Source organism: Lagopus leucura, unplaced genomic scaffold (assembly GCF_019238085.1).
Source record: "Lagopus leucura isolate 7727_CA_CO unplaced genomic scaffold, USGS_WTPT01 Super-Scaffold_73, whole genome shotgun sequence".
NCBI classification, from domain to species: Eukaryota; Metazoa; Chordata; class Aves; order Galliformes; family Phasianidae; genus Lagopus; species Lagopus leucura.
Window position 1 is genome coordinate 72105204 of NW_024962252.1, and position 12813 is coordinate 72118016.

Consider the following 12813-nt stretch of genomic DNA (forward strand, 5'->3'; position numbering starts at 1 on the left):
TGCAAAATTATGGCAGGAGTGGATAGCCTGTCATGAGATCAGGGTGATTAGTGTGAGTCATTTGTAAATAGCAGTGCAATTCAGGAAGAACACATTCGCTACTGGCAGCACGTTACATGGAAGTGTAGTTTGTCTGAAAATGTTTTAGAGAGATCGCACGAAGCCTGTAGAACATCTCAAAGTTAAGGAAATGTGTTTGCATAGGTGATTATGGAATTTGGAAATACTGTGAAATAGCATGTAGTCTGCATTGATAAAGACAGATCTGTGTAATACTGCAACAGGTAAAAGTCAGCTTATGGCCATAAGAAATTTGATCCCTTTTTTCCCTTCTTTGAAGTCTTCTGGAAGTTCTGGGAAGTTATTTTCTTGAAATATGTTTTTCTTATTTGTGGTACGTTTAAATACAGAATAAGAATTATGTGATTGTAAAAACAAAGCAAGTACAGTAATGCTAAATAGAAGATTCATGGTAAAGACTCTTGAATTCTTTAGACTCTTGCTTTTAATTTTACGCATATCTTGCTTTATTTTACTGATACTTGTCATTGTATTTAAATATTATAAAAGCTTGAAGCTTCTGTGATGTTAAATTTAGGAAGACATGAGTGACTGTACTGGATTCATATGACCCTGTGTTTTTGGTAGTCCCTGATCCATGCATCTGTTAATAGTACTATATTTAATGTGAATTTTAAAGATCTGTCATATTAAGATTTTGTGTCCTTCAGATCCTAATTGGCTGTATGGCTATCAGCTCTTTTAATTCTTGTTCTTGTTTAAGGTGAGCACTCCAGTTGTTACATCAACCACACAGGAAAAGCAGAAGGACAGTGATCAGTTTGAATGGGTTACTATTGAACAATCAGGAGAATTGGTGTACGAAGCACCAGAAACAATTGCTGCAGAACCTCCACCGATCAAGTCAACAGTTCAGACTATGTCTCCCATACCTGCTCATTCTTTGGCTGCCTTTGGTTTATTTCTTCGTCTCCCGGGCTATGCTGAGGTGCTGCTAAAAGAACGGAAACATGCTCAGTGTCTGTTGAGATTGGTGTTGGGAGTTACAGATGATGGTGAAGGAAGTATGTGCTGCAATTATTATGTTTCTTTGTAGACCATGGCTAGATCATTTTACTTAAAATTATTTATACTGTAATATGTGTAGCAGGAAGTTAGAAATGGTTTGTGCAATTTGCTAGCGCTGTCATAATCTCATCTCTGAATATGAAATTCTTCCTCATGAAGTTTCGTGACAATCATCAGTGTTCATATGCTTACATCTGGATGCTAGAGTAATTGTAAAACAACTACTGATTGAACTTAGAAATGACATTGTTAAAATGCCAGTGCACTTGGACAGAACTGTCTTGGGTAGTAGGATGTGCTCAACTAGTTGAGGAAATGTTGGGTATCCCTGCAGCCAAATTCAAAGTAGCATAGATAGAAGCAAAGCTAAAGCAGACGTAGGATAAACTCTTTGAGATTGCATCAGAAGAAGAGGGAATAATTTAAAGATTATTGCAACCAATTAGCTAAGAGTGAACTCTGTTGTAATAGTGTGAGTTCATAGGAATAAAGGGACTATTCTTAGACAAATGAACAAATGAGCATACAAATTCTTTGTCGTCAGTGTCTTTCCAACCTCAAATAATGCATATAGTTCTAGTATTGATTATTTCTCAATGTTTTTCAAAACAAAAGATGCTAGTACTTTCAAACTTCTTTCATTATGCCTTTGCAAACAACGCTGTTTTTCCATATGTTAACCACCTGCATTTTGTTTCAGTTCAGCAGTGTAAGTCTTGCTTACTGTCCTTTCTGTTTTATATTTTAGTTCTTGTACATTTAGATACAGGACAGTAGTGAGGAATACACTGCTTAACAAACAGCTATGCAGTTTACTGGCTGATTACTCCAACCTGATTTAAATAGTAATTAACTAGAAGACTGCATACACTTAACTCTGATTTTTGTTTTCTTGAGTTGATTTCAGTCCTTCGCTTTTGCAAACAATTATAGATGCATTTTGTATAGGGAAAGAGGCCAACACAAAACTTGACCTTTTTTGATTGCTTTTCTTTCTTCTTGAGCACATCTACTATTGCTATTGGAATACAGTTCCAGAACACCATTTTCCAGATAGATGGGAGCTGTCTTTCATTTTCAGCCTAAAATTACTCATATCCAGTTTTTTGCCCAGTTATCTTTGTACCTGCATTATTCTTTGTGGATAACTCTTCTTTCTCATGTACTTGATGACTGGAATAGTATTTCCTTTTAGCCTATGGTTTTGCTGGACTAAATAGTCAGTTTCTCCATTCTCCTAGCTAAAAGGGTGAATTCAGCTCTTTATCAAATACAGTATCAGTTTGCAGTAGTTTACACTAGTTCTCTGTATAAAGTATTAATGTTTTCCTTTCCTTTTGTAAATACATCTTTTAATACCCCTATAATCCTTCTCACAAAATATGGAGATCTGCACTGAAAAATTCAGGGTTTATATGTTAAATATGGGTTGATTTGTCTGTGAAGGTAGATCTTGGGCATATGTTTAGATTTCTTTTTAGTTTTACCTTTTCTCCATTGTCATTTGGGTACACCTTCAGTTGTGGAAAACTGACAGGCTTATTTTATGTAGGAAGACCCAGGTCAAATAATGTTTTGCATCCTTCTTTTTTCTTTACAAAGAGTAGCAAATAGACACAAACTGGTGCATTTGTTTAGATATGTATACATACAAATACATAGCCAGATTTGTAATGTACTTCAATAACTCTTCTGGATGATATAGCTGATAGACTCTTGAAGGAGAAAATAATATAAACGTCTTTAAAATGAGAAGGAAACTTCTGAACAAAGTTGGCGATTTAGAAATATTTTCAGTGTTTAAATATCTGTGTTTTACATATACACTGTAGACATAATGTGAAATGCATTGTTAAATACACACAAAAAAAAATTGAGACAGTTCCCAAATACATCTGTTGCATTTGGAGGTCGTTCCACTATTTGTAATGTTTTTAATTTGCTTGTAATACAGACAGGTTAAATTTTTTAGATAGATCTACAAAATGTAAGCATGCAGCTCATGTAATTAAAATTATGCAAGTATTTCACCACGTATTCAACTTGAGTCACATCACAACTTGGATTGTGCGGTGGTTTAATTCATAATTTGGTCACGAGTATAAAAAGCAAAAAACACATCATGATACATTACAGCTGCTTGTCAGCTGAGCTGCTGTTTGTTGACCATCTGTGTGCCTTTAACTCATTCTGCTTGCAAGGCTTGGAAAGAAAGAATTAGTCTGAACCAGCATCTTTCTCTTTTATTTAGAAGTATAACCTGCAGTGTAGTTAAATACAGAGAACATACATGATTATTAAAGAGTTAATTTTCCTCCCTGGAAATGGTGAATCAAATATTCTAACTTTTGATTTTAACGAAGTCCGTAATGGAAATAAAGAAATATTCTTCTGAAAAAATGTTCTTAAGAGAAATTTAATATTAGATAGCTTACCATAGCGGAATGCTTAAGTCCTTAGTATATTTCTGTATTGTTGTGTTGTGCAAATCACTGCAAAGATTAACAGACAATACTGAACTACAGAAAGAAAATGTGACTTTTATTATTTTTTTTAATCCAGGTCATATCTTGCAGTCTCCTTCAGCAAATGTGCTTCCAACCCTTCCCTTCCATGTGTTACGCACTTTGTTCAGCACTACGCCATTGACTACTGATGATGGAGTGCTGCTTAGGCGAATGGCACTGGAAATTGGGGCTATACATCTTATCCTTGCTTGTCTGTCTGCTCTAAGCCACCATGCACCAAGAGTTCCCAATGCTAGTCCCAACCAGGCAGAGGTAAGTTTAGTAGCAGAATAATTGCAAAGTAACAGTTTTTGCTATAAAAAAGAAAATAATTCACCACTTTCATTAAAATTTAATTTCTACACAGTTGGCATTTGAATGAAGAAGAAAAATAATTATAAAATACTGAAGTAATTATACTTGCTTGTTGCATATAAGCATAGTAATCATAAAATTTAACCAACAAAGAAGGCTTATCATGAAGCATTAAGGTGTAATCAGTTTCTTTCACAGGATCATTTTTTTCAGTGTATGAGAGGCATGATAATGGAGGGTTGTTCTTTCTTTATTAATTATCATTCATTAGCATGACCTCATTACCTTATTTAGCATTCACCATCTAAACTCTACTAACTGCAAATTATTTCCTCTTAAAAGCTTATAAATATAAATGAGTTGTGAAAATTAATGAATTAGTGAAGCAATCTTTAAATCTAATATTTCTACACTTTTCAGGATCCCAAGTGGATCTCCAAAATAAAACTTTTTCAAGGCGCTTACCTTAGACTACCCTATATTCAGAATGTGCATCAACTTTTTTTTTTTTAGGATTATGAGGTGCCATTTCTGCCTGAGACTGCCTCAAAACATGCTTAAAATTAGTTGATGGCTTTCCCTCTCTTACAGTATGGCGGCAGAGACTTGTGTGGAAAAAGTTCTGGTGGCTAAATATGGCTAACTGCTTCTGAATATACGGCTGCCCATATTTTGGCAGCTTCTGATACTGGTGAGGGGATTGAGGAAATAAGAGAGAAAACTACAGAAGTATAGTTCACTTTATTGGCTAGTTAATTTTGAAGGGGATCTGAGATATTCTGCATCTAATTGAGTAACACACTGATGACGAATGAATGTCTTAACATTACAGTACCTTTGAATAGAAAGTGCAGCCATTAATTCTGATCTCAGGTTGAGCTGTTCCATGACCCCTAAAACAGGTTGTTTCACACAATTCATAGCTATCCAAGTGATAGGTGGAAACTTGAAATAGGAGGTCCACCAGACTCTTCACCAAAGCTTGTATTTCCATGGCAAGGAATTTGCCTTTAATTTTTCATGAAATCCTCCTGAGCATTCATGTGTGGCAGTATCTTCATGACAATAATCGCACAGCTGTTTCATCACCTCACCTCCAGCACTGGGTGCAGTTTGGGTGCCACAGCACGAAAAGGACATAAACCTATTGAGAACATCCAAAGGAGGGTTACAAAGATCCTCAAGAGTTTGGACAGCAAAGTGTGTGACAGGTGGCAGAGGCCCCTGTATTCCTTCCTTCCATCCCTTCTTCTAATTGTTATTCAACTTGACTAGGAGTTAAATAGTAATAATTTCAGAGACTTACTGTTTAGCGTAATATTGATTACATAACATTTTAATGTCTTTCATCATTTAAACAGTAACAGTATTTTAAATGAGAACAAAAATGGACTTGCAGTTTTTGTTAAACCCGAGAATCACTTGCAGCAATGTAGTGCTGACCTGTACTGGAATTTTGTGGCAGGAGTATTCCTATTCACGGCTTCTGAGTTCACTTGGATCTTAATATCTTGATTATATTAATAAACTGAGATTACATTGTTCTGCAGAATAAAGGCTTTGTAGATAATTGGTTGGTAAGGTAAAAATTTTGAAATTATTATGATTTTTTTTTTTCCTATAATTTAGCCACAAGTGTCAAGTACACACAACAGTGCTTCAACAGAAGAACAGCAGTTGTACTGGGCTAAGGGTACAGGCTTTGGAACGGGCTCCACAGCTTCAGGATGGGATGTTGAGCAAGCTTTGACTAAGCAAAGGCTAGAAGAAGAGCATGTGACCTGCCTTCTACAGGTGTGTAATGATGAAATTTTGATTAATCACAAGTGATTGAAATATTAGGGCCTAGGAAACAAAAATAGAATTTGTAATTTAGTCTGATAGAACAGTAATTATGGTATTTTGGGCAAAAAGAAAACCGAAACAAAACCGTTTACAACTGTGTATACGTCTCTGTACATGAGAAATTGAATATATTTTGAGTGAGGCAGTTTTCAAGCTTCACTAGGCTACTGCATAAAAAGGACACGGGGTAAGCGTAGGTGACAGTTCTGAATAGTCTGTAAACCAAAATGTTTTCTGGTATATTTCCCTGGAGCTGTCATACATCTCTGTGGCATTCAGTCAAAAGTAAAGACTGTCCATCAAGGAAAAGGGATAAGTAAGTAGACATTTTTTATGCAAAAGTCATGTTACCTATTCATTTTTCACTGTTTTTTTCTCTGCTTTAAGAAAGTGTCCAAAGCTGTTAGTAAAGTGTCCATGAATGTGTTGTATACCAGCAAAACAAAATCTCACTCAGACATATGGATAATGACATCTTGATTGTGTCTCTTAAATAGCAATATTAAATCAACAGTGAGCATCTAGATCTCAGTACTACCAATGCCTTTCAAATACCTTATATTAAGGACAAGATAGTCCCATTCAGTTAGGCCTTTTAAGTCCGATTGTGAAATGCAGCCAACCCCAGTTATCTTAGAGCAGTGTAAAATGAGAAACATTCTAGTCATCAAAAATTTCATTCACAGAACTGTCAGCTCAAATGTGTTAACTAACATTACAGCTGGGTAATGAGGTCGAATTCTGAAAATGTCCATGCCCTTGCTGATGAAGATATCAATTTGATGTAATCAGTTATTTCTGTCACTGTAGATTATAAGGCACAGGTATCACATCCTCTTACAGAAGCAAAACAAATCTGAAACAATTCTCTGAAGTGCAAAAGAGTTCAAAGCACCTGAATGACTCTTGGCAAGGCTTCCAGGCAGTATTCTGTGTTATGCCATGCAGAGGTTTAGTTATAACTGTCAAAAGTCATGAGGAAGGGAGACGTTTGCATTGAGCAGTCAGCAATGGGAGGAAGAAATAAAAAAAGCCCTTCAGCATTTTGCTAAAGATGTCAGTCGGTTTTACGATCAGTTCTCTGGAAGGATTGTTTTGCAAAGTCCTGTTGTATGGAGCGCTGGTAAAATAAGATGCTGCAGCAAAATACAGTGGGTAGTGGGGTTAGAGGGAAGAAGGAGAACGGAAGAAGGTCTTCAGCATCCATTAAGGGCCTGTGAACTCAGCAATAGCTGTAGTTGGGATGGCCCACGGTGGCTTCCCACCTTTTCTGAGTGTAGGGTTGCTCCTTGGTTACTGAAGCACAAGCACACACGTGAGCAGTTGTTCAGGGTTACTGACATGCTCATCACAAGTTACCTCATGTGCAACTGAAAGTTCCATCCAAAAGTAGATCACAAATAGCTTTTACAACATTTGCATTAAAAAAAATTATATTTTTTAGCTATTGGCTGTTCTAAAGGGGAATGGGATTGATTAGCAGCATATCTCAGCGATGAGCTTGCAATCTCCTCTTCTGAGTAATTCTAGCAGTCTTATCTGAGTTCACATTAGTTGATTTCTTGAAGTCATTCAGAATTAAAATAGTTAATCTTATCATTTGCCAAAATTGTGATGATAATCTAGGAACTGGATAAAACTTCTGAGATATCTTTGGGACTGCTGAAATAAACATAAGTAATGAATTGGCAAAGTACCTTGCAAAGTATTATGGGATATTCCTTAAGGAGGAAAACCAAAGTTCTTTTGCCTAAAATGAATCGGTTTTGGTTAAATACTTTTCTTCATTTCAGGTTCTTGCCAGTTACATAAATCCTGCAGGGAGTGCATCAAATGGAGACCCTCAGACTAGCCATGAGGGTAGAGGACAGAACAGCAGCGCTTTGCCGTCCGTTCTGCTGGAGCTCCTCAGTCAGTCTTGCCTCATTCCAGCAATGTCATCATACCTCCGCAATGATTCAGGTAACGTGCCATTCTTTCCTTCTAGATCCAAGGTACTGAACTCTGTCAAATAAGCAGAATAAGAAAACAGTGCTGTATCTATCAGTAATGGCTTGTTCTGGCTACCTTCAATATGTTTGCTGTTTTAGAACTGTGCTATTGAATGTTTATTCACTTCAGCCTTAGAAAACTAAATAACAGCATTCACCAAAATACTCTTTTGTTCTTAGTGCTCAAACTTAATTGCTTTAGAGTCTTTAAATTTTAAATTCAGTTATTAAGCTGTTGAAATTAACATGAATATCATATTTCCATCTGAAAAATTCTACTGATTACATAAAAGATCCATGGAGAAAGAGTGCTTTATAGAAGACCAGGAATCTTTCTGTGAAGAAAATAATTAATTTTCTAAGAAAATTGAACAAGTATATGCCTGAAGTAGATACGTGTTGCAACTACTATGTTCTAGAGCTGTTCTGTGTTTACTTTGAGCAGAACTTTTACTTTTGCATTTAGGAAATGCAAAACTCAGCCTCTAAAGTAAATTGCAACATTTTTTAAAAAAAATGAACAATGAAATCATCAGAGTTGCTTTTTTAAGAAGAAACAAATGAGTTATGTGTTGCTGCAATACTACTGAGAGATGTTTTGATAGTTTTCATTCAGAAAACACTGCAGTTATCCAAGAAAGTTTCAAGCAGTGAGCTAAGCAAATGCCTGTGTGGAAATAATGGTAAAAACATCAGATTGGGTTTGTGGTCTATGTTCAGTCTCACTAGATGACAGGTGTTAGTATAAAGTTATTGGTAGATGTGTTTTTTTCAGATAAATTTTACCCTTATGCTTTGGAACATAGACTTTGCCTTAGGCTGGATTTTCATTCAGATGCTTTGTAAAGATGGATTTAATCTGTAAACAGCAGAATATATTGTTCCAAATCTAAATGATTTGGTTTGGGGCCTGATTTGCCTTGTTGAAGTAACAGATAAATATGTAATCACATCGCTGTAGCTCTTTTGGATGCCAGTTGTATTATGTATGATGTGAATTTCTTCAGTGTCATAGCTGCTTGGTGAATTGTGTGATACATTTTGTCTCCAGAGTTTAAAGAGAAATCATCTGTGTCTTAAATGTCTACAAAACTACCCAGAACTAAAACAAAAACGTGGCTCTTTCAGTCTAGGCATTACATAATCTTATATGATGGAAGAAAAGTAGTTCAACAAGCCTACAGGGGCCTTACAATAAAAAATAAAAATACAAAGCTGTCCCTTGCCAGGCTGTAGATACCTCTCTCAATTTTGTAATGAATTTGTTGATCCTGTTTTGCACATATTGCAGTCAGGAAGATGAACCGGCTTATATGGTAGGCTCATTGCTGCAAATGAAAATCTAATGTAAAGGGATTTTTAAAAAGATGAAGTAAAACAATGAAGAAAAGCAGTCTCTCTAACAGACCTTCATAAATTCTTCTGTTGTTGAGGTAGAAGGGAAAAGTCACTGAAAAACCTGGCAAAAATGCCCTTTTCTCTAGAGGATGAAGCTGTTGGTTCAGAGTTATAAATGATTCGCAGCTGTTGAAATTGCTTTTTGCTGTTTTCTATTGGAAAACATATCTGTCTGTGTAAGTCACCTTTAACTGGAGAAGAACAGTCAGATAGTGATAGAAGAGATGAGATATGTGGCTAGTACAGAGAAGTTTAGACAAGTTTGACTTTCAGGGACAATTTGTTTTCCCTAAGTACAAAGAAAAGAGCAGCCTCAGTGGAAAATATGAATTTTAGGTATCTTTTCCTTTGCTGGACTACTGCTATCATGATTGTCAGAGGATACTCAAATGTTACAGTTCTGAATTAGCAATTAGTCAAGTGGGAACAAAACAGATGCTATTCATAAATGTGTGAGTGGCTCATAAAGCAACAGATAAACTCTATTAAAGCACAACCAAACCTTTCTTTTTAGAGAAAAGCTGTTACCTACTCTCCTAATTCCAAATTCACAAAGATTGTTACTTTCATTGGAATTTAGAACTCAAAGATTGTGATGCTGAATACATTGATCTGAGCAATACAGTCTTAAGTGCTTCCTGCTGTATTTGTTCAGAAATGTATACCTGAAACTGTAATTAACAATGTTTTTCATTAATAAGAAAAAAAGCTGTGCAGGCTTATATCAGTCAAGCTTGTCTTTGGAAACATAATAAGACACCAGTGTGAGAGGATGATGTGTGAGTAGGCTTGAATTCTGGAAAGAGTGTCTTTGCATCATGAATATTTGAGTCAGACGCATTTAATTTAAAAGCAGTCCCTGAAAACAGTTTGTCTTAATGATAGCCAGGCATAACTCCAATGCAGTAATTACTGTTTAGTGCAAAAGCAGACAATGCTCACATCAATGTGTATGAGTTGCAGGTGGTGCTGGGGTTCTTAGTATCACCAGCAGAGTGTCAGGAAACACCACTGAACCTGGCTGCTACAAGAGAGGTGGAAGTTTGGATGCTTTGGAGCAATGTTGAGCTCTGGTACAATGCTCATAAGATGGAAAAATTACCTTAAGCAATGTGTTTATGGTTGGTAACTTTGATGGTTTATTTTCTTTAATTAAACCTTGAAGACCAGAGCAGTGTAGTAGAACAGACTTGACTCTTTCATCTTAGACCTTCTAATTTCAAAGTTCTCTAGGCTGAGTTCTTATCTTTATTCCAGTAGGACTGAATGCTTACCCGGTAGAGGTAGGAAAAGGAACAGTGCTATTGGTAAAGCTCATGAGCACAGTCTTCCAGTTTTCAAATGGGTGTAACTTCTGCTATCAAATGTACTTTCATGTAAAAGAAGCAACTGATTGTATTTTTCCTGTAACATACTGGACTGAGAAATTAGAACACTGCATACAGAATGCTAATAGAGTGTTCCCAGGTTCTGGCACCTCATCAGTAACAAGCTGTTCTGAGCAAAATGCTGACAGAAAATAGCAAATTTCAGTATCTCTGTAACTTTCTGAAACCTGAATGGGTAATATTGGAACTAGTTAATACCTCCAGCATAAGAGTAACCTTTATTCTCTTGCCAGATTACAGATTTCACTGTGAATCATTTAAATAAATGATCTTCACTTATTATCTCTGCCATACATGTAAAATTTTGTGGAGAATATTTTCTATAAAGAAGTATATATGAGTGAAATGCTGGCTTTTCTTTGTCCCACTATTGCACATTAGGCTGATGTCACCATAGCCAAACAATATGATGGGCATTTTGGTATTAGTGAGAATTTTCTGTATTATTTAGACATGTTTCGGTAGGTGCAGGTATGCTACATCCTGCAAAATTCTTGAACAGGCTCAGTACCAGAATATAAAATTTACCTTTATTGTGCTTAGAAATGGATCGAGGGTTTTTGTTGCTTTGAATATGTTTTGCCATTACCACTCAATTTCCCTGAAACGTATGCAGTCTGGATTTTTATCTGGGTTGTTCTAGATTAAAGTAACATTAATCAGCTGAATAGTGCTCACATGGTTTCGAAACCTCACCTTGAAGCAGATCTTTACAAACCAAATCACTCTGTCACATTCTGCAGCTTCATCTGCTTCAGAGTAAGGTGATTGTAAAGCCCTTGAAAACTGCAAACTGACTACTTCCATTAATTTCTGCAATTGTTTTTTTTCGTGTCAAGAAGGAAGGTTTATCTGTCTATGAAGGACTTCTGCATATTATACAAGAGATCTCAGCACTAGGCAGAAGGAACAATATCTACTGTAATTCTCCCTGTTTCTTGAATATTTTTCCCATCTTTGTGTCATATCTTGTTATGGCATTACTATGACTTTGTTATATTTCATTTTATAAACAAAAATAAGTTTGTAGCACGGTGAGATTTTCCTATTACATTTATGTTTATTCCTAAAGAATTCATGTTTATGTTTGTTAAACTGATATAATTCTTAACCTCTGTGCCATGGAATATCTAACATGTATTCATTACTGGGCACTTATGTGTATTTTGTGCCAAAAGCTGTCATGGAAAACCTCTTTTCTGTTGTCTTTCATACAGCATGTTTAATTTGAAATTCTAATTTATTTTTAAGAATCTCTCAAATACATGGAAAATTTTTCTCCTTCAGCAGTGTACCACAATAAAATTTGCTTCCAACAAGAAGTTCCCAACAAACACAGTCATCAGGTACTAACAGGAGTACGTGGCTATCTAGAAGGTCAGATTTTGCTGATAAAATAAGTTACTTGATTGGGAGACCTAGGCTCATGAAAACTAACAAAAGCCAATATTTAATAAGAAGAAGAGAAGAAAGCTCTACAATAGTAGGTAGGTGGTTCTTCCTTAAAAATGCAGCTGTACTAGCTGGTTCCTAAACTAATACCTAAGAAGTCCTGAGATGTCATAACCTTGTTTAAATCCGGGAGAGAGATTTGTTTCCACCTCTTTCCTGGAAGACAAACTTCATGGCAAGTCACAGAATTGTACCTGAATTCTTTGCTTGAATTCCCAGGCATACAGGAAGCAGATGGTGATGTGATTTGAGCTGACATCTTGCAGCCACTTCTTTGCATGCTTACTTGGTTCTTGGCTCTTTTAGTCACCCCCCTCCTTTGGTGAAGAGAGAATCCATGTTATGTGGTCGGCGTAGCTTGTGGTGTTAGATCCAGTCTTCCTTGGATTTGACTGCAGAAAACAAATGATGTGTTTCTGTGGGAGGGCTTTACTAAAGGCATTGTGTGTGCAGGATGTTGTACTTCGTAACAATCCAATTTTTGCTTTAAATGCGTATTTTGTTATTTATCAAGTATGGGGACATCCTGGATATGTGGATTCATTAGCAGTTGGATTGTTCCAGCCTGCTGCCAAGTACCTCTTCTGGAAATTTTTGTATGCAGTACATACTGTGGACAAATCTGCTGAAGGTTATCATACTGAGCTTGTTTTTCTGCCTCTTGATAGATCTTTGAGGCTTTATCTATTTCAGGCCTGCCTTCCTCATCTCAGAGCTTGAACTATACCAGCTTTTTACTGAAGCGTTTATTTTCTATTGATCATACGTCTCCTCTAGGCACTCTGTGGTGTTGCTTTGCTGTTTTAAGAGCAGTCCATTTCTACTGGA

General features: G+C 36.2%; 1 protein-coding gene across 7 annotated transcripts in view; it reads left to right on the top strand.

Annotated features, from left to right (window-relative positions):
- BIRC6 (baculoviral IAP repeat containing 6) overlaps positions 1-12813 on the top strand; it is a 170949-nt gene that overhangs the window by 108465 nt on the left and 49671 nt on the right. For all 7 annotated transcript variants that reach the window (XM_042891308.1, XM_042891334.1, XM_042891327.1 and 4 more), the window contains 4 exons: positions 785-1085; positions 3652-3869; positions 5541-5705; positions 7550-7718. In XM_042891308.1, the coding sequence (XP_042747242.1) occupies positions 785-1085; positions 3652-3869; positions 5541-5705; positions 7550-7718 (853 nt within the window). The remainder of the gene's footprint in view (positions 1-784; positions 1086-3651; positions 3870-5540; positions 5706-7549; positions 7719-12813) is intronic.